Source organism: Coturnix japonica, chromosome 2 (genome assembly GCF_001577835.2).
Source record: "Coturnix japonica isolate 7356 chromosome 2, Coturnix japonica 2.1, whole genome shotgun sequence".
Lineage (NCBI taxonomy): Eukaryota > Metazoa > Chordata > Aves > Galliformes > Phasianidae > Coturnix > Coturnix japonica.
The window spans coordinates 51344460-51366787 of NC_029517.1; the positions used below are offsets into that span (position 1 = coordinate 51344460).

The window sequence follows — 22328 nt, forward strand, 5'->3', positions numbered from 1 at the left end:
AAAAGACCAGTGGTAGACTATATTAAAAATAAAAATCCATTGACTTCTTGGGTGTGTACCTCATACACTGCCCAACTGCACTAAATTACTCATTCATTTCAAGAACTAAGGCTATGTTAACATTTTGATGAAAAGTCAACTTTAGGTGCTTTTCACAGTTATAGTGTTCCAAATCTGAGATTGTGGCAATAGGAAACAGTATATAGTGTATATATAGTTTGCCTTTACTTCTTGCTTCCTTTAGTCAGACTAGAAATGTGCCTTTGCTTTGATGATTTACCTTGTGATTTATCTTACTATTTCATGGAATCATAGAATGGTGTGAGTTGAAAAGATCATCTAGTTTCAACCCCCCTGCTATGTGCAGGGGTGCCAGCCACCAGACCATTCTGCTCAGAGCCACATCCAGCCTGGCCTTGAATGCCTCCAGGGATGGGGCATCCACAACCTCCTTGGGCAACGTGTTCCAGTGCATCACCACCCTCTGTGTGAAAATTTGTGTGGTGTGACTTAGTGTACAAATGTGTATCAAGATTACTTCTAGAACTCAGCAAATTGGTTCAATACTACTTAGTAGCAAAACAAGATTCTGTCTTAGCTGGCTGAAATAGAAGGGTTTTTTTGCCAAACATGTACAGGATTGGATCCATAGGTCTTTTGTATGCTAATGTTGTGCTCAGAGCTATGCAAATACTGTGGGGAATGGAGGGTCTTCATTACGTCTTACAGAGATAGCCAAGTGAGCTGTAAATTTCAGAGATGCTATAGCACTGTTAATGCTGTGATCTACTCAAGGCCATTAGACCTGAACAAGGATAATTATCCTAGACAGTGTTGAATTAATGGTTATGCTGCTTCTGGTTCCCTTGGATAGGACTGCAAACACTGCAAAACTACATGTTGTAAACCACAGAGAATGCATCACTATGAATAATACCTGCAGAATTTGCACATTTTGAGGTCATCTTCTTTTCTGGCACAGCTATTTTTCTCTTTGCTTCCATCATGGGCTTTCACAGGGGCCATCTTGCTCCACATTTGTTCAGTATTCCATTTTTTGTACTTAAGCAGGTTTAGCCTCTCCCTACTGCCCTACCAGAAAATAGAGAGTTCCCATGGGAATTCCCCTTTTGAGGTGGAGTGTGATCAAAACTGAAATTGTTTTTTATTTTGCAGAGTTCTAGCCATTCTCTGGTTAGTTCTGAAGTAGAAAATCAATGAAAAGCTGTCATGGGTAAAGTAGGCAAAATTAAAACGTACTGAGGTAACAGAGCTTCTGAAGGAGATCGTTAAATGTAATACCAAGAAAAGATTGGGATTTTTTTTTTTAATTTTTTTTTTACTTTTTCCCCATATATTATTTTTTTCCTATTTGCTTTAGCATATTTTCAGATTCTTTGGAATATTTTTTCAAAACTTCATTTTGGAAAGTGCCAAATTAAAGTAAGTGGAGAATATGTATCAAGATTGGTTATTTTGTATTCATATAGAAAAGTTAAACATTTTGCATGTGTTCTGTGTCTGAGTTTATCTTTTTAGTCTAAAATATGCTGAAATAGGCATTGAAAGTACACCTAATAAAAATAAGTAGTACTTGTAAATATGTGTATATCTCTGTCAAGTTCTTGAATGATTTAATTAATTTTGGAGGCTTTATCAGGCAAATGCAAGCCTTATGGAACTGTTAGAGCATCTTCACAGTATACAATGCCTTGCACAGCATTGCTTCCATGCTGATTCTGCTCTCATTCAAGAAATTGTGGATGTTTCATTTTAAATTTTAGGAGCGTCTTCTTCTTTCTTTACTGCCTGCTCACATTGCCATGGAAATGAAAGCAGAGATCATTCAGAGGTTACAAGGTCCCAAGGCAGGTCAGCTGGAAAATACAAACAACTTCCACAACTTGTATGTCAAGCGACACACCAATGTAAGGTATTGTACTGGAATAAAATTCATTACAATGTTAAAAAGAAGAGAAAATATCGAGTAACTAAGAAAATTGTTGTTTTAATATATTTTTCAATAACTTAATGTTCAATATCTAGCATATTTTAATTTATTGGATGCTGACAGCTCCGTGTTCCAGAACAGCAAAAACGATAATGCAAAGAAGGTTTGTTTAGAAGATGAATGTTTAGTAAAAGCATAAACAGGCTTTCTTCATAATGTCTCGATTATTCAGCTTAAAGTACCAAATCCTGCCATTGTTTATTCTAGCTGAAATTGTGGTTTGTGACTTATATTACTCTGAATTAGTAATTTTCATAACTAGAGCCATTTGTCAGGTTATAAATAATGTAAATAGAAACTGCTGTATCGTATACATGCTTTACATAATATCTAAAGATGAAATATTCTGCTGAAAAATCTAATTACTAATTGATTATGAGTTTCTAGAAGTTAAAAAATAAAAATAAAAAAAAGATGGTTTCTTTGCTGAAGACACAAAAAAACCAACACACTGAGGTGAAAAAATTAACCATTTCTTTCAAGTATTCATTTGTATTTATAAACGATTTCACTTTTTTGTGAAATGACTGATCAAGGTCATTGAATGACAGTCACAGAAACTACGTTTTTAAAGCAAATATTGCAGGATATCCAAGGAAGTTCCTTTTCAGTTCTTAGGAAAAAATACTGTTTCATTTCTGTGAATTGATCAGTTTTTCTTGGGGAGCAGAAATGTTATGTATGGTTTGAATACCTTAACAGTTGAGCTTTAACTTAATAGTCTGAGTATTATCCAAACAAAGATTTCTATTATGTAAATTACTGATAGTAAATCATGACAAAAAAAATTCTACAAAGATAAAGTTATTAAACAATTCTGAAAACAAACCTGCTTATTGAAATTATTTCTATTATTACATTGTCAGTCAGAAAAGGATTTCTGTTTTTAAATGCAGCATAACACATATACATATAGAATGCTTGTAAAAGCCCATTGATGTAGACATATGTTAGAAGATAATACCTATTAAGATAAATATAGGTATGTGTCTCCTATAGATGTAATTTTTATAAAGATAAATGCAGATATGCCTGTAAATACCTGTGTAGTTATTGCTCTGCATGTAACAGTGACCATTTTGGTTACAGGCACAACAGTGCCAAATCCTGAATGCCTACTTTCAGCTTTTGCTGTTCACTGATAAGTTCACATTTTGCAAAAGGAAACTATGATGAGGTTTCTGTTTGTTTCCGTTGTAGCATTTTGTATGCTGATATTGTGGGATTTACTCGCCTGGCCAGTGACTGCTCACCAGGGGAACTGGTGCACATGCTGAATGAGCTGTTTGGCAAATTTGATCAAATTGCAAAGGTGAGTTTCTACTGGACTGCTACTGTTAATTTAAATACTCAGTTTAATTCTTAATTTAATTTTTAATTTAAATCCAAGTAAACTTTAACATATTTGTTCATCCTGAGTGCTCTTCTTTACTTGAGAAGAAGTATTTCTTAGGCTTTTACAGGCAGATTAGTCTTGAAGCGTGTGAATTGAAAATCTGGCCCTGATCTTAGAGTAACAGTATGTTTCTTCCTGTGAGACAATCTGTGGAAGCCAAGAAAGCTCTCTCTGATGGGGCCAATATAAACAGAACCTGGAGCCCTAGAAAGCTTAATGGACAGCCCTTTAAATAGCATTTTGACCATCACGAAGATTAAAGAACTCAAGATAGAAAAATATTCGCATCAGTTTTCTCTGGAAAAGCATTTAAATTTAAGAGACTGGATGACAGAGAAAGACAATATTGATCAAAGTAATTTTACTTGATTACTCAAGAAAAGATCTGAATATAAACATTACAGCAGACTTTATTCTGTATTTGACTGTTGTACTAAAACATTTTTTTAATTAATTTGAAAACTAATGTCCAGCTTCGATTATTAAAAAAACCCAAAACACCAAGATACTGTATTGCCTTAAGGAGAGTAATGAAGATAAAAATAAGATTATGACTACTAGTTTTAGAAGGTATTTCATGATTTGATTTTATATGTTCACCTCAGCTCCTCAATATAAAGTGTAATGTGTATTTTGCAGTGGACTTTTTTTCTGGTTTAATACATTAAAAACCATAAAAGATGGAGGAATCGCTACTAGAGAACTCTCTCAGTGCTTCTTTTTTAGCAAGCCAAATCCTTCTCTATTAAAACAGGCTTAAGCAGATTAGTTTTGATAATATCATTTAAGTCAGTCTTTAGCAGTAACAGTGTATGTAATTCAAGTTGAAAGCGATCATCTGATTTTTCTTTTTCCTTCAGGAAAATGAATGTATGAGAATTAAAATCCTGGGTGACTGCTATTACTGTGTTTCTGGACTACCTATATCTCTTCAAAATCACGCCAAGAATTGTGTGAAAATGGGACTGGACATGTGTGAAGCCATTAAGTAAGTGTTGTGGTTTTATTAGAGGAACAGTATTCAACAATAAAAGTTCTGTCTCCCTCTACCTGTAGCAGCTGGTTGAAATTTTCAGACCTTCTATAATTGGCGTGTTTCATTACAAGTTTCTGTAATTGGCATGTTTCATTACAAGTTCTGACATGATAATCTTGATCTTGGCCTCAGCAAAGAAAAATGTAGGGTTATGCCAGTTTATGCTGCCATTACTCTACAAAGATGATTAAGAAATTGGAGCATCTCTCATGAGAAGAGATTGAGAGAGCTAAGACTGTTCAGCCTTCGGAAGTGAAGGCTGAAGGGGAAGTAATCAAAACATATAAGGGCTTGAAGGGAAGATATATAAAGGAAATGGATCAGGCTTTTTCAGTGGCACCCAGTGTCAGAACAAGAGGCAGTGGGCACAAACTGAAACACAAGAGGTTCCTTCTGAACCTCTGAAAACACTTATTTAATTTGCAGCTGGCTGAGCACTGCCACAGGTTGCCCAGAGAGATTGTGGAGACTTCTTTATGGGAAAAATAATTGAAACCCAGCTGGTACAGCCCCGAGCAACTTGCTCTAATTGGACTTGTTTTGAGCAGGGTTTGGGACTAGACAGTCTCCAGAGTTTCTTTCTAACCTCAACTAGTCTGTGATTCTGTGATGATGAGGTGGTAAATATAATCATCACTTATTTGGGAAGCCCTGCTTTTTACAGTCATGATGCTGCCACCCACCTGTTAGTCAAATAGGTCTGTTCAAGGCCTGAGCACCTGGTTTGTAAGTTTGGAATTGTGCTGGTCAGGAGTGGTTGCCACTCTACAGAAAAAAATGTTATTAAGATGCCTAAAGCTCATAGCCTGCAGAATGATATTGAACATGTATAATGAAAATGTCTTTAATAAGTTTCTGGTCCTTGGGCTGAGAAGTATACCTTCTATTTTGTTATATCTGCAGTAAGATGTGTTTGTCCTACTTGACTTGAGGTTTAGGTTTAATTTCAACTTTTCTGTAATTAATTTTTTTTAGAAGAAGACTTCTTGTGTTTGGTTTTTTGTTTTTTTTTTCCAGTAATGCATTAAGATACCGTTTAGAATTCTGCCTTTTTCAACAGTGTTTTGAATGTGTGGGTTCCTACAGTTGTCCCTCACTTCTTTCCCATAATCTTTGCACTTGCTCTATCTTAGAACAAAGTATGAGAGAATCATAATGTGATTTCTTTTGAAATAGCAGTTTCAACTTATTTCAAGTAACTATAGGAGGCTTAATGTGATTGTGAAATGGGAAAAATGTTGTTGGGTAAACACTGTAGGTCATCTGAGGATACAGCTTCAGATATGTTTGAGGAATACTCTAGTTTACTACTGAGGAATAGATTGAGAACAGATTATAAGCAGTTCTGAAGATAATGGAACTTTCATGCAAGAGGATGGCTTTACTCTCCCATACTTTTCCTGGTTGGTACCTCAACTCAGCACAGAAATAATTGTCATGTGAGCTACTTGCCTTTGATGAGTTCTGACACTGAAGTTGGACACATTTCAGCATAAAGGTACTTAAACTTTGGATGGCTGCACATCACACTGAGAGGTCCTGCATCTGCCAATCCAAAAACTTCAGATCCGTATATTATAGGTTATTTGCTAAGCAAGGGACTGATTCTGCTATCTTATTTAGAAAACCTTTTGAGAGGAAAAGACAATAAAAATATCTTCCATTTTTATTTTAAAACCAGATCGAGTTAATTCATGTGTATAATTCATACCTGAAGTTTTTATCAGTTAGGAGTTAAAAGACTGTAACTGCTTGCTTATAGAAAATTTATTAATGGCAAAAAATATCTTTTCTACTGGAAAGTGGTTTCCTTTGATTAAAATTATAATATATCTTGGTGACCTTCACTTTGAAGAATTATATGTCATGTGGAGGTCTGTGTATTTGGTAGTCACCTGTTAGATTTGTTTTTTATAACAATTTGATTTAGGTTTTAAAAGTTATGATGTATATGTGTCGTTTGTACCTTATCATGAAGCGGACAGATACACTGAACAGGGTTATCTCAATGATTAACTAAACAGGCCCACAAAAGTGATTCTTCTGATCCTTTTGAACTGCATGTGTTTGTGCTTATGGCCTCAAGAGGATTTTTTTCTTCAGTTTCCTAGTCTTGTCATTCAGTCCAGTAGAATTACTGCATGAGTTTGTTGGTTAATTGAAATTGTTTTGTTTTTTCTCGTTCAGTTTTTCACTAAAAAGGTGTGGTATTTCTTTAAACGAGGACACACATCTCCTTGCTTTAGGGATCTTTCGTGAAAATAGCCTCAATAAAGGAAAGAAATTAGGTTGCTGCATTTTCTAAAATTACTTTTTCTTCATCCAGTTCTGGTTGTACCTTACACTGTGTCCAAAGAAATGTATTTTTATGGCCTTTCAGTACTTCTACTTGGCTAGCATTAAAACTGCAAATTGGATTGTTCCCTCTGTTGCTTTCACTGGATGTTTTCTCTTTTTTTATTTAGGTACAAAAAGCAGCATTATTATAATTAAATCCTTCTCTAGCATATTAGGTATTAAAGCTGACATCCCTTCACTAGAGTTAAAAGAGAGTCTGCCCCTAAATTCTGACACCATAGTCATTGGTTTGGCATTTTTACTGTGTCTTACTTTCTCTTTTTCCCAAGCTTTCAGTGAAAACAAGAGCTTTTTTGCTTTGCATTTCAAAAGCTCCAGGTGCTCTGTGATAAATGCATGTTAAAAGCATTCACTTGGAATTTCTGTACCTTTCCTACTTTTGAAGAAAAAAAATGTGGAAGGTTACAAGCAAACAGACGAACAATACAAAGCCATAACTGCCCTTCCCAGAGAACTAGAAGTATAATTTCTGCACATCACAAAGCGGTACTTCACTTGAACTCAGAGAGCAATCTTTCAGTTTATCACACTTCATAATTTCACTTGTTTGGTATGTTTTTTTTTTTTTCACTTGATGTTCTTCTCAAGCTGCTCACTGGCATTGCTAGAGCTAGATGATCAGGTTCTCCTTCGAAGTTCAGGTTTATAGTCTAGAAAATTATATTCCAGTTGTATAGCACATTCTGATCTAATTTAATTGCTGTAATCCGAATTCACAGTGATTGTGGACCTGGCGCCTGGATTATCATAGGCTAATTACATCAGTGTTAAGATAGGCGGAGTCAGTACCCTATATTTTGAGATGCTTTCAAAATACTATGTCAAGTACTGCAGCCACTTCTGTGGCCTCTAGAACAAAAGCTGTAGTAATAGTAGTAACTCTTGCTGTTGGAAGTGTGTAATATGATATATTTTGGACAAAATATGTTGAACATATGTGCAGAACATTTCTTCTGCTGTACTCCGCTTCTCTGTCTGCTGACTCTAATTTACATTATTTTCTGTTGCAAATTCTCAGAGGCTGTCTGTGATTTGATAGTGTGAAATGAGTTCCATTTTAGAAAGTGAAAGAAAGTATTGGATGAGGCTGTTGTACCAATTTGGAAGTTCCCTTACTTAATTCATGAGAGTTTATTTTACTGCAGACTTTGTGATGTGCTCTGCAGGATATGACAGGGCAACCTTGAGGAAAGCCCTTCTGGAGGATAAATGTTCCACTTCACAGAGACCAGATTTGTAAATCATGTTTTATCCGGAGTGTTAAGCTTGTATTTTTTCCTATCATCCCGCTTGCACAGAGCAAAGTCGTGTTTGTCATTTGTGGACTGCTTGAAAAGGTTATATACAAGCAGTCCATTTTCAGGTGTGTCAGCTACAGGAGAGCTGAGTAAAATGGTGAAGTGAAAAAAGATATCCATAAAACTTGTTAGAGACTAAAGAGATCTTTAAAAAAAAAAATAAAAAAAAATATCTAGCTTTTCAATAATTTCAAAACACAATTTAACAGAATATTTCTTAAAATCGAAGAGTTGTTAATGGTGGAAAGACTACTATGGTCATCCTGTGCAGCCACCAACCCTTAACCATTATGTCCACTAAACTATGTCCCTCAGTACCACCCACATCTCTTTTTCTTGAACACCTTCATGGATGGTGACTCCACTACCTCCCTGGGCAGCTTGTTCTAATACCTCATCAATCTTTCTGATGAGATTTTTTTTTTTCTTGATGTCCAACTTGAATCTCTGTGTTATTTTTATTTTCTGGCAAAAAGCACTTGTGTGATTAGAACAGTCATTTACTCTATCAAAGTAAGACCATTAAGTTCCTCGTTCCCTTTCAATAAAGAGGAAAGAGAGGCTAGTTTAATTCTGTAATTCCAGAGGTATAAAGTTGATATGTATCATCATTGAGTCTGAAGATGTTCCTAAGAACTTTGAATCTGACGCTTATGCAGAAACAATTTGGATTTATTATTTTATAGCTGTTGCTTCCATCAACACAGAATTCTTCCAAGATAAATGTGTGTACATGTTCCTTATTGGCTACAATTTGGTCAGCACGAGTTGGGGCTTAAATTCATAAATCCAGCTAAGTTAGAGTAATATGATCTTCCAGTTTCTTAGAACTACATCTGCAGACAAATGAATTATTCAGATAGCTCACTAAATATGTAGTTAGATACCCATAGGGCAGACAAAAATGATCTGGCTGTTTGGCTTTAGTCACCCACCTGTGACTCTTCTGGAAAGATGAATACCTATCTTATGTGTAGGGCTCTTCTGTGATTTGGGGTGAACGGATACCTCCGCTCTGTCCTACATCACTGGAAAGTTCAAAGCTTTACATCTAGTATCCTTGATGAGGGTGGCCTCTCATCTTTTGTGCAACAAGTGAGTGACAAGCATGTGGAAGACCGTTGAGCTTATATTCTTCATAGCCTGAATCACATTGAGCCTATATCTGTAAAAACTCTGTAAGCCACTGCTTGTATAGAAACGTGAGGTACATGTGGCATTTTTCTTCCTTTTTCTCACTGGAGAACCATTTGCAAGAAGGTATGCAAGTATATTGGGACCTGATAGAGGACAGGTCTGAGAAAGCCTATCCTCACTACCCTAGATATTAGGGCCTTCAAGTAGAAGCTAGTGTAACAATAATTCCAGCTCTCCAAAATCTACATTAGATTGTCACTGAATTCATAACCAAATCAAAGATTACCTTTAGGAAAACATTTCTTAGGTTCTACTGTAAGACTGAACTTATCCACTACATAATTCAGTCCTGACAAATAATTTTGAATAGATATAAGAGCTTCTGATCTTGGAATGAATGTTTGGTACAAATACTTGTAAATGCAGATAATAGAAAAGGTAATATATAAAAAATTATCCTGTCACTGAAAAGATGGAGACAATGCTAAGAAGAAATAGATGGTATCACCGTTGTTCCCATTAATTTGTGTGTCAAATTAAAAGAAAGCAAAGACTTCATTATGTACAGTAACACAAGTTTTCTTCTCAACTACAGGAAAGTGAGAGATGCAACTGGAGTCGATATTAATATGCGTGTAGGAGTGCACTCTGGAAATGTACTTTGTGGAGTTATTGGGCTACAGAAGTGGCAGTATGATGTGTGGTCACATGATGTCACTCTGGCAAATCATATGGAAGCTGGAGGGGTCCCAGGGTAAGAGGCTTCTCTGTTAGCTCTGTACGCGAGTCTTTGTTCTGTGGAGGCATACGTGTGTACCACATCTTTGGACATCAAACCTCATGAAGAGTCCTTGAATAATTCTTAGTGTTGTCTTTAAAGCAATGGATACATAGCATTTCCTGTGATTTACAGTGTATTTTTGGATGGAAACCATTAGATTTATGTCTATTAGAACTTCTGAAAATGAGGTTGCAAATGAAGTAAGAGGTGCATCAAAAGTATTTCAAAAAGCCAGTAAAAAAGAGGTCAATCAGCTTCCAGTTATACTCTTGATCAGTGTGTGTGATTATGTCATTCTTTTAAAATATAATTTCAGCCGTGTTCACATCACTTCAGTCACCTTGGCACATTTGAATGGAGCTTACAAAGTGGAAGATGGGGATGGAGATGTGAGGGACCCATATCTGAAAGAGCATAATGTTAAGACTTACTTTGTAATCAATCCTAAGGTTAGTAGTACTTCTGCTTTGTGGCCAGTCCGAGTTATTTTTGAGCAGGACCACTAATCTGTTTATTGAATAATTTACTACCATAATATATTGATCAGAGCTATTACTGATTTCTTTCAGATGCATGTTTGCATTGCCAATCTTTCCCGCTCTTCAGAAATAAGTCTCTGATATTTCCCAGCAATATCATTATGAATTGCGGGTTCTCAGCTTCTCTTCATTTTGAAGTTCCTAAGCATGCATATAAGTGGTAGCAGATGATGCATTAGTGCTTTTGAAGGTAATGGACACCAAGTATGATATCACTTTTGATTCTCTGTCAAACAGGGAGAGAAGCGAAGTCCTCAGCACCACATTAGACCTCGACATACTCTTGATGGAGCCAAAATGAGAGCTTCTGTCCGCATGACCCGGTACCTGGAATCTTGGGGAGCAGCCAAGCCATTTGCACACTTGCACCACAGGGACAGCATGACCACTGAAAACGGCAAGATTAGCACAACAGTAGGGGCCTACTTATGTCATTTCATACAATTTAGCAGTATTTGAAAGAAAAAGGTGCTCACTGCTAAATACCTGGTTCTTTCTGATGGAGGAAAGTGCATGCATTTGTACTGGACAAAAGCCCAAGGAAGTTTCCAGGAGCTTTTCCATTGGGCTATGAGTTTTGGATTAGGCTGTGAAGAGCCATGTCTTCCTTTTAGTGCATGTCTGAATCTTAAGAACTCAAGTATACTTAGCAAAATGCGCTATTTTGTCCTCTGAGCTTGTTCCACAGTCACAGCATGTAGAATGGCTGCTGTTCACAATGTGGAAACAGATTTTGAACATGAAGCCAGACTGCAGTACCTTTAGGAAGGGATATGTTTCACACAGAGACATTTCCTGAGATTTAATGATTATTTGACAACATACTGCATTTGGAACACGACTAAATGTGTAGCAAATGCTATAAAGTTAGAATATTCCTGTGGCACCTGGAGTGGACCTTTTAAGAACCAAATCTCTGGGAACCAAATCCACGTGTATCATAACATCAACCTGTTGAAGGTGCACTGACTAGACTGTAAACTGAAGCAAAGGGCCTGAATATCACAGTGCTACTGTATGTCACATCTCCTACACTGAACAGAAAATATTTCTTTTTAATTTTGTCATCGCTGTCTTATTGCTATCAGTAAGACACAGTCAGTTTGTATCTTGCACGTTGCATTATTCTACTTTTGACAAGCGCAACTTTAGAGATAAATTCTAAGTGTTTTGAACATTAGCATTCATTCCTTTTTCCATTATGTATGAGAACATGAGACTGAGCCACCTAACCAATCTTGTTCAATAAATACAGTGCATCAGAATGTGGATTGTGACATGCTCATTACAGAAAGTACCCAACTGTCACTATTAATCACAAAAGAAATGTGGTTGTGATGGCTGCTATTCCTCACCAATAATAATGATGTCCATGGCCTGTACTTGGCCACTCAGGTCTGTTTTTTCAAAAACACTTAATATTGTTTAATAAAATGAAGTTGGCAGGAGTTTAGGCTGTATTACAGCAGTAATATATAACTGTTACTTTGAAGCAGTAACTTTCTAGTAAAGAAAAGCATTTTTGGATTCTGGTGGTTGCACTGGTAATTTATTACTTATTACAATGGATGACTTTGTGTGCAGATCATTCCATCTTCACCATTGGCTGGATTTTTCTTTTAATGGTTTTAATCTAATGCTAAAAGTATTTGTATTGGAAAATTTTCTCCTTACTTGACCCTGTTTTCAATACTAATTTTAAAGTGAATTCACATTAATTATGTTGTCAAAGTGTATTATAGTTAAGAGGTATTTTCTTTTGTCTTTCATTAGGATGTTCCCATGGGGCAGTATCATTTTCAGCGTTGCAGAGAGAGGTAAATTGATTTATAAAAAATCAATTACATAAATTACACACACACACACATATATATATATATGCATTTTTATAGGTATAAGACAAAGTTTCGAGAGAGCTATTTCTTATCCAGATTACTTTTTAACTGATACATCACAGATAGAAAAAAGCTGTGAAAACAGATTTTGCAGATACTAAAGAATTGTGAATATACTTCCTTCTAGCAAATAAGAATTAGTCAGAATTACTGTAAGTATGTCAGTGGTCTCCTATTTACCTGCTGACATCTCGCTTGTTCCTTCAGCGTGCAGAAAATGTTGTACAGGAAGGTTGAGAGAGGAGATAGAGTGGGGAAGAAAACAGAAGCTGGGAAGGGTTTTTAGTAACTTGTGTTATAACAGCTAATAATGTGAACTGAAAAGTGTATTTTGTTAATTCCTTTGTATTTGTATTGTTTGTTGTTTCAAAGTTTATAGCATTTGCAGTCTTGTTTTTTGGACCTTCTGTAGTACTTCTGCTATGCAAAATATTTGCAAAATAATGTCAATTTTTTTCATGTCCTGTTTGTTGTTTTAATGACTAGGTCAACAGAGTGAGAAAAGGTCACTTTCTCTATATATATATTTCAAACTTACAAGAGACATTGCAAATACCATAAAAAGTTTGGAAAAGCCATTGAAAAAAATCTGTTTTTATTATCTTTGGTTATGCAGACAAGTCATACTTTCTGTTCCAGTTTTGACCATGTATGCATTATATTAGTATACACAGTCTCTGGTTTTTAAACCCAGCACATATGATTGGACAGCATCTCCAGAGAGTGTAAATTGGCTTAGTAGTAAGAAGTACATTCCAAAATGTATGAACAGGTACAAACATTGCCATGCTTGCTGATAGCATGCTACTGGAAGTGGTTTCTAGAAATGAATACAAAATCTCCTGTATGTACTGAGGTATATAGCTAAAATTTTAGATATGCAAGTTGGTCGTTCCCCAAGGACAGCACTGAAATGACGATAAGTCCTCTGAAAATCAGTATTTTATTAGAAAATGAAAATGTGAGCTTTGAAGCCTGACTGTAGGTTTCCACTTGTGGTGGTCAATCTTACTCACTTATGTGATATATTGATAGTGATATGCCAGGAATACTAAGTGTTATTAGATTATGTCTCCTCCTGTGTGGTTATTCCTCATAGGCAGAATGGTCCATATGAGAAAAATGATCTATGAACTCAATCTCTGCAGCATTGATTAGGCAAGAAATCAGTTGGGTTGTTCAAAGTTACTGAAAGTACATGAATATTGTATTCTCAATGCATGTGAATCCTGCAACAAGCTATTGTTTTGGGGGAAATAACCCAAAATCTTGATGTAGAAGAAGTTCGTTCTGTTGTACCTTTGAAAGTTTTGAATTTGTAGGTTAAGGAAATTCTGGTAAGCTAGAATTTAAATTTCAGATTTGAATGGTTACTTCTTATAAAACAAGGTTATTAAGCTAACATTAAATTTTAAGTTTTGACGGCACAGAGATATAATCTAGCAATATCTGAAGTATTATGGCTGTAAGGAGAGCACAGCTGCTGAAAGAACTGATGATGTTTGTAGTAACATTATCAAAGGCAGACCCTCTGCTGAATTCATGCTGAATGCAGTGAAAATATGAGACCTCTTTTTTTTCATTGCAGTTGTGTTCTGAGTTATAAAAAGAGGAACAAGGCACATGCTTAAAACACATTTCAAACTTGATGTTCATACTTCTTACTAAAAATATTTCCAAGACAAGAGAAGTAAGCAGGCTTTCTGTAGGAACGTTTATTATACACTAGCACACTATTGGTCATCATACAGTCCTGACAAGAATATTTAAAAATGACTGCAATAAATGTTTTCTGAATTGCAGCATATTTCCTTTTTGTTTTGTTTTTTTTTTAATTGAGTTCACACAACTAGGGAGGACTTTCTCTCAACTTGAATCTTGATTTTTTTCTTTTTTTTTTTTTTCTTTTAAGAAGTTGTGTGTTCTTTTTATGTGCTCCCTAATCTCTATTGATTGATTGATGGAGGGAGGGAGAGGTGGAGCAGATTGTTCTTGTCAAGAGCTTAGGAGGCTCAGTGTGTTTGAGGCCTGTAGAAGTTATTGCAATATAAATGTTGATCAGATATTATGCAAATGCTTATATTTAAGGTTTATTAACAATGTAATGATTTTAATTTCTTACATTTTTTATTTCAGAACAAAATCTCAGAAAAGAAGATTTGAAGAGGAATTGAATGAGAGAATGATTCAGGCTATTGATGGAATTAACGCTCAAAAGTATGTTTCTATCCTCTGTTGTCTACTTGATTCAGTTTTGACATAAACCTGTAATAGTGAGCAGCATGTGCTATTTCTCCCTCCCACATTCACAGAGTGGTCTGAATGAGTAAAGGTAGCATTGCTACCAGGCTCTGCACATTGTAAAGGTGGATATACAGGACCTTTTAATACTACATGGGATAAGACATTGCCTGTGAATAATGGCATGACAGGTTTTGGCTTACCTTGATTTTCATGACAAAGGTATTTTTGGCTCTTTAACTGTACAATCATAGCCGTTGCTCCACTGGATTATGTCATCTGAGAGCAGAGAAATATGACATAAAAATAATCGACTTGAATCAGAATGATGTGAAAATTAATGCTTCCCTATTGTTACAGAAACATCTCCTCAGAATTACAAGGGTTTCTTTTATTTATCTGATGAAATAAGAGAATAGGAAAATGTGGATAATGATAGTGATGAATTGCTTGTTTTTCCTCCATATTTCTGTTACTCAGAATCTTAATTAGCTAAATATTACTCCTAATTATTGAATGTTCATATATCGCTCTTGTTTTGTTTGCTTTTTGTTGCTTTTATCTGATAGTCCTGTTTTAAGATACTTGGTTTTAGGAAAATATTTTTTACTCATTATTTATAGGTCATATAAATAGTACAGAGATAGAGGAGTCCTCTCATAGACAAAGACTTCTGATTATACCAGACTTACTTGTAACAGCTATGCAAATTTTGACAGCTTTCACGTTTCTTCAGATAAAGTTCCTCTGCTAAGTGAGCTCTAAAAATGATGGTTTGATATCAAAAGAGAAGCATATTGTTGTCTTGGTTTCAGCTGAGACAGGTGTTTGTTTTTTTTCTTCATAATGTCTGGTATGATGCCATGTTTTGGCTCTGGGAGAAAAACGTTGATAACACACTGATGTTTTAGTTGTTGCTGAGCAGTGCTGTACAGAGCCAAGGACATTTCAGCTTCTTGTACTGTCCTGACAGTGAGGGAAGCTGAGGGGCACAAGGAGCTGGAAAGGGACAGAACCAGGGCAGGTGACCTAAAATGGCCAAAAGGGTATTCCATATGACATGTCATGAAAAAAGAACAACAAACAAACAGAAAGCTGAGGGGAGATGGCCAAGAGGATGGCTACTGATGTCCACAGAGTGGCTGGGCGTCAGTTGGCAGGTGGTAAGCAATTGTGTTGTGAATCACTTGTTTGGTAAATATATATTATGTTATTATAATTACTATCATCTTCTTTTCCTCTTCTTTTTCTGCCTGTAAATAGTTTTTGTCTCAACCCACAAGTTCTAATTTATGGGTTTTTTTTTATTATTATTCTCTCTCTCATCCCACTGGGAAGGAGGAGTGAGTGAATGACTGTGTGGTGCTTAGCTGCCTGCCGGGTTAATCCACAACAATTATACATATACGTTAAGAGAAATTATGGTTATTCCCTGGGGAGCCCACTTTGAGCAGCCCTGCTTAAGAAGGGAGGTTGTACTGGATTACCTCCAGAGGTCTTTTACCTTAGAGAACCTGTGTTTTACTTAATTAGTGAATACATTCAGGTAAATTTGGGAATAAGAGAGATAAAACAAAAGTTGCTGCAAAGGCTTCAGTTCGTTTTGTGAATTACACAGGGAACTACAGGCGGGTACAGAATGATTTTACATATAACACAGTCAGCATAGATTTTGCCTTCCAAAACTAGATTCTTTACCTCGATCTTTGATGAATTTATCACTTAAGGTAAATTATTAGATTGGTTATCTGAGATCAAATAATGAGAAGTGTTCATTACCCAAAAAGCAAGTTAATTCAATAATATTTTAACTATGTAAGTGTCCATCACTCAGAAAACTGCAGCAACAAAAAAGTAGATTGAAAACATGATATATATTGGACACAAAACTAATACTTTGGTTTTTTGTTTAATTTTTAATTATTTCACTTTGTTTGTGACTGTGTAGTGTTTTCTCGAGACTCAACCACTGGCTGCTCTTTTACTGCTTCACACAACATGGCTATCTTTGTGCAAGTCTGCCAAGTGCCAAATGCACATATTTAAGGTGACTCGGGGCCTTTGGGTTCAATTCCATCTTCTGGAATGCAGATGAAGCCATGGCCTTTTGGGATGATTGAGCTCAGTAGATTTACTTGGCATTGCTCCTTGAAAGGAAGTTTAGGACCTTATTGAATACTATTCTGGATAAAGAAAAATACAGATTTAAAAGAAGGAGCAAGGAATACAAAGTTATTCTCTACTAGCCATGTTCCCATAGCTATTAGGCATACATCCTGCACAGGAGGGATTGGTTAGCCCTGTCTGTTCCACTTTGGTGGTTCGGGGACTTTATAAGACGTGTGGTGGATAAGAATCTAAATATCTACAGAGAGAGGTAAACTAAAATTATTTTGCTATTTGATAAGTAGGTAACTATGTTAAAAATATACATTCTCTTTCTTTTTTTTGGCTGCTGTGGTTTACACGTTGTCTACCAGACTAGGCCTTTAAAACCACGCACCCTTGTGGATGTTAGTCTGTCTTTGTTGCTCCTTGATCTGCAAAAGAATCCAAACACAAACATGTTTGCTTTGCAGCTGACATATCCCCACATATCTGTAGATATCTGGGACTTCTAGGTTCATCTGGGAGTCAGACAGCATGCCGGATTTCGCAGCCTCTGCTAAAAAATCCTTACCTTTATGCACCATCTGCTAAGCTTATTCTTCACTTCTGTTTGTCTGTGCTGCACTCAGACCTCTCAGTAGTAACCACTGAATCTTTCTTTTGGCTCTCCTATTTTTCATGCCTTCTGGGTGATGCCTTGCCTGCTTATTTGCTTTTAATCCCACAAAACCTTTTCTCTAAATCTTGCTCACCTTTTTGCAGTAGATGTCATTTTTCTTCTTTCTTCTGTTTCTACAGATCCTGCTACAGAAAAAAAAAAAAAAAGTTTGTCAGTATTGCTTTTATTTCTGGTGCCTGCTTTAAAGATAGCTGAGAGCACTGGTGATATGGAAATTGGACATGCAGTCCCTCAGTCCCTTAAAAAATGGTGTATTTGAAGTCTGTCTGGAAGATGGATGTGAAAGGGTAGAACACGTTTGCTGAAAGATTCTGAAAACTATTTCCTTTACTGAAGTGAGGAATCACTGTTGAGTGTTTGTGAAACTGAGATTTTTCAAAAGGCAGGCATAGGCAGTTATTGAACTAATTCACAGAAAAAATACGAGAGAGCTATGACCTCAAGGCAGCCTTCTACCAGAAAAAGTTGCAGTGCAGAAATGCAGAGTTACTAAAGCTTCCTAGAAATTCCTATAACTACTTTAAAAGAGATATGATCAGTATAATTTTACTGAGCTCTTGAACACGTGAGCTAGTTGTAGGGAGTACAAGGCAGCATTTGCTCTGAGTGCCATTAGTGTGATCAAATGTGTACAGACCAGAATAGGCCTTTGGGAGCAGCTTATGCAGGTCTGAAGACTAACACTGCTTAAGGACAGAAACAGTTCACTTTTCTTTAATAATATTTTTTACATTTGCTTTTAGAATAGGAGTGTAATTTGCCTGCCATTCTTACATGTTATAAAAGTATACTTTTAAAAGGTAACTGGTGAAGATGGGACCAGATGGCCTCCAGAGGTCCCTTCCAACCTAAAACTGTTATGTGAAAGTCATATCAGTGATCTGTGAAAGGTTTGCTTTTGTCTCTGTGCGCTATTCTATTCTGTGCCCTGCAGTATTACAGCACATTGGACATGAGTGGAATGTCATTATGAGAATTATATCATGTAAATCTCTCCCTTGATTGTCTTTAGCAATGATCCACAGCAAAATAGCTCATCTGAACTTTTGCTTCATGAGTATATTAGCAATGGAAATCAGAATGAAAACAGGATTTTAGTATTCTCTTCTAATTTTAGTGTGAACCATCATATATGTTCCAAAACCCAATAACTTTCTTCTAAGTTATTTTCATAATTTGCTACATTTCAGTAGTACGAAAAGACGGGACTACTTTATTGTTATATAATTTGTAATGTTTTGTTTTTCTTTTCTAGGCAGTGGCTTAAATCTGAAGATATTCAAAGAATATCACTTCTTTTCTATAATAAGACTCTGGAAAAAGAAGTAAGTTATTTTCACTGCAAAGTCATGATTGATTTTTTCTCTACCTTATCATATGTGAGGCCACTATAACTTGACTTTTTAACACAGAGCACCACCCCATCACTGAGAAGTCCTTCAACTTCTTTTGCCTTATTTGTAGTAGAAATGTTTTGAGTATGATGTCCAATATTGCTTCTCTGTTTGCAGGGCAATTTTTGTAGTGTTCAGCAATTCTGAATTACTTGAAGTTTTCAAAGTCTCATAGAAATAAGAGGAGGTTTGATAATCTTGATTTGCTGACCCCGAGGATTCCTGAGTTAACTACCTATACGCTCAAAAGACATTTATCAAACACAGCTATTCCTATTTTTTTCTTTTTACCACATCTCAAATACTCCACCTCCAATCATGATAGTCCTGCAATAATTTCTGTTCATTTGTTTTCTTCGTAAGCACTTGATGCTCACTGTCATTCCAGGGAAGTGATACCGTAAATGTTATTTAAGAAAAATACCTATCTGTATTGGTTGCAATTCACTAAATGTTCTTATGAGTAATATACCTAATAAAACATGTTTGAGTTGTATGGGCAGATGAAGTAAATTGTACTGTTCACAGTCCTTGCAAAAAAAAAAAAAAGGTCAAAATGAAAGTTTTTTTCCCTTTTAGCCAGCTGTTGGGACCATTAGCCGAGGAAGTCTGGTGTTTTCTTTTTGTTGTTTTACGGCCTTGTGGGGCTTGATTATGTTTCAATATACTGATGAAGTTTCAGCAATAAGGCTGGAGATTTGTCTCTTTCCCCACCTCAATAAGCACAGAACAGCTGATAGCTGAGATGTTATTGTGTCTTTCAGCAAAGTAAGAGGTAGATCAGACCAGAATTGGCTTTATAAACAGGTTAACTTGATAAGAACATGGTAGAGGAGGCATTAGCATGCTATGTTTATACTGCACAACAGAGATAAAAGCATCATCTGGGTCTCACTTGATACTCAAAGACATAATTAATCATTTTTGCATGTACCTTCAGTTCAAAGTATCTGAAATAATTTTCACCTCCTCTCACAACTCAGCAGAAGACAGTTCTTCTGGCAGGCTGCCAAAGGCATGTTGTATGACCTTGGCAATGCATTTTGGTGATAAAAAATTCAAGGCTTGTTAAGGCTGTGTAGAGGTGGCATAAGAGAGAAGCAGCAACACCTGGTGTGGTCTCACCCACGGTGTTTAGAGGGTGCACTGAGTGGGAGCACATACAGATTTCAGTGTGGATGGTACTGAATGATTAGTTCTAAAATAGAACTTGAGAGCCAGCCATTGTATGTGCTGTTGGGATGATGAGGGAATCAGAATTCAGGAGAAAATCAGCCAAGTTATTTGGCTGTGTGGATGCTCCCTGTAAGAGTCTAATCTCTTCTAGACCGGTGAGAGTTATGACAAAGAACTAATTGTTCCTTTCAGGTCTGGCTTTTTAAGGTCTTTGTTCTGTGTCTTTTAATGACTCACTAGTCCAATCTTGGCTTTAAAGAACTCAGTAGGAAGCCTGATTTTGATTTAAACAGAAACTTCCCACACCCTGCAGGGCCTGAAAGTACTGCGAGGTAATAAAGCAAAAGAATTATTTATCCTAAGGAGCGAGTTGCCTGGCTTTGTTCTGAAATGTCTGGAGAAGTGTAGAACATTGAAAAAGAATTTACAAGTGTGTTGGAATTTTTTGAGATTTTAACAGAGACTCGAGGTCCAAAACTGTTGGACAGGACCATTGAGATATAACAAACATTCAACAGACTGAACAACAAAACTTGCTGCAAGCATACCCATCAAGCACAGCAATACTGGTGCCTCAGAACTTAATTTTTGCACACTAATATAAAGTTAAGTGCACCAGTTTCAAGGGAAGAATTTGGCACTATGCACAAAGACACCACCATTAGAGAGCACAACTCATGCACATTTTATTTTATGATATTTGCATGTTGAGAACATAATAATGCAGAAATATTTTTGATGCTTTTCTTAATAAATCACATCTTGGAACTCTTTACCCTTTTAATAAACTTTGTAGTGTTACAGTCAGAAAGATTAGTGCAGTGGAAAGGCAATACAGGAGTGGAATGGCAAAAGAACAAACAGGAAAGGAATGCTCACACATCTCTGAAGATTCTGGCTTGCAGTGGAGAAACTCTATAAGGGAGGGATCTCCAATCAGAGATCCTTCCCCAGTGGCAGTCAGCCATTAAATGAAATAAGGGAGGTGCAGCCAGGCTCCACTCTTGGTCACACAGCTGAATTGCCTTCACCTGTGCTCCCAGGGCTGACCCAGTCTTCTCCCCAAGAGATCAACAGTGGTTCAGGGCGTGACTCAACAGTTCCCATACAGATAGGCTAAGTAATATTAATAGACCCAATACTTAGGTCATTTCCTTCTGAGTACTTAATTGATTTCAATCTATAATCTAAATAATCTCATAATATAATCTATATATCAGTCTCAAACAACCGAAAATTATTCTGATAAATAATTCACTGCCTAATTCTTGTGTTTCTGGAGAGACTAATTAGAGAGTTTTAAACAGCAATTTTTTTATTAATGACAAAGCAAATGGAGCCAACTCTTTCCTAATAACAAGTTTTTATTATTATCAGTGGATAGATAAGGCTTTTTAACACAGATATTCACTGAAGTGATAATGTAGCATCACTAAATATCAGCACGATAGCTAGCTCCACTATTGGAAAAACAACTTCTATACACATTGCTAGCAGTTTCCACTTTGTTGATTCATGTACTCAGGAGTTTCCTGTTTAAGTGGCATTAACAGTTTTTTATAACTGTTCCAGCCCACTCAGTATTTACTAGTAACTCAAAAACAGTTTGGGGAAATTAATGACTGAGAAAGATTGTATAAGCAAACTCAGCTATTATTAATACTAGAAATACTTCCACTTTTTAGATGATAATTATGACACTATTATTTATTTATTTATTTTTAATGTTGAATTTGGGATATGCTTGTTCTGAGGAGGAGCAAGACCAAACCATTTCTTTTGGCTATCTACTCTGTCCTTTGAAAAGTGAAAGGCTTCCCTACTGTGCCTGATAATCCCTGTCCTTATGTAAGCAGATCTGATAGTCTATGAACAACAGGAATCTTACTGTTGCTGAAATCAGCCTGTGCACTTCTGCATCTTAAAACTGGAATTTTGGTTGGGTGATATTTTATCTGCTTTGAAAATGGTGTTCATAATATTTGCTCTTTCTTTTTCCAGTACAGAGCAACTACTCTGCCTGCGTTTAAGTACTATGTGACTTGTGCCTGCCTCATATTCTTCTGCATTTTTGTTGTGCAGATTCTGGTACTGCCAAAGTAAGTAGTATTTTAACATGTATTCATTCCTATGTTTATTTGCATATGAATGTAAAAAAAATATATTAGTAAAAGTTTTTTGAATAGTCAAATTACAGAGATCAATTAATGGAAAAAAAGCTGGACAATGATTGAGGATTTTAGCCAATTTTCAATGTTATATTTGTTTCTAATTTTAA

At 36.1% G+C, this 22328-nt stretch overlaps 1 protein-coding gene across 1 annotated transcript in view; it reads left to right on the top strand.

Moving 5' to 3' along the window:
* Nucleotides 1–22328, top strand: part of ADCY2 (adenylate cyclase 2) — a 197750-nt gene that overhangs the window by 124500 nt on the left and 50922 nt on the right. Inside the window, 10 exon segments of the mRNA XM_015854447.2 lie at nt 1785–1933; nt 3212–3323; nt 4268–4395; nt 9832–9990; nt 10334–10466; nt 10794–10970; nt 12330–12373; nt 14588–14668; nt 18736–18805; nt 22052–22149. Of these exon segments, the coding sequence (XP_015709933.1) occupies nt 1785–1933; nt 3212–3323; nt 4268–4395; nt 9832–9990; nt 10334–10466; nt 10794–10970; nt 12330–12373; nt 14588–14668; nt 18736–18805; nt 22052–22149 (1151 nt within the window).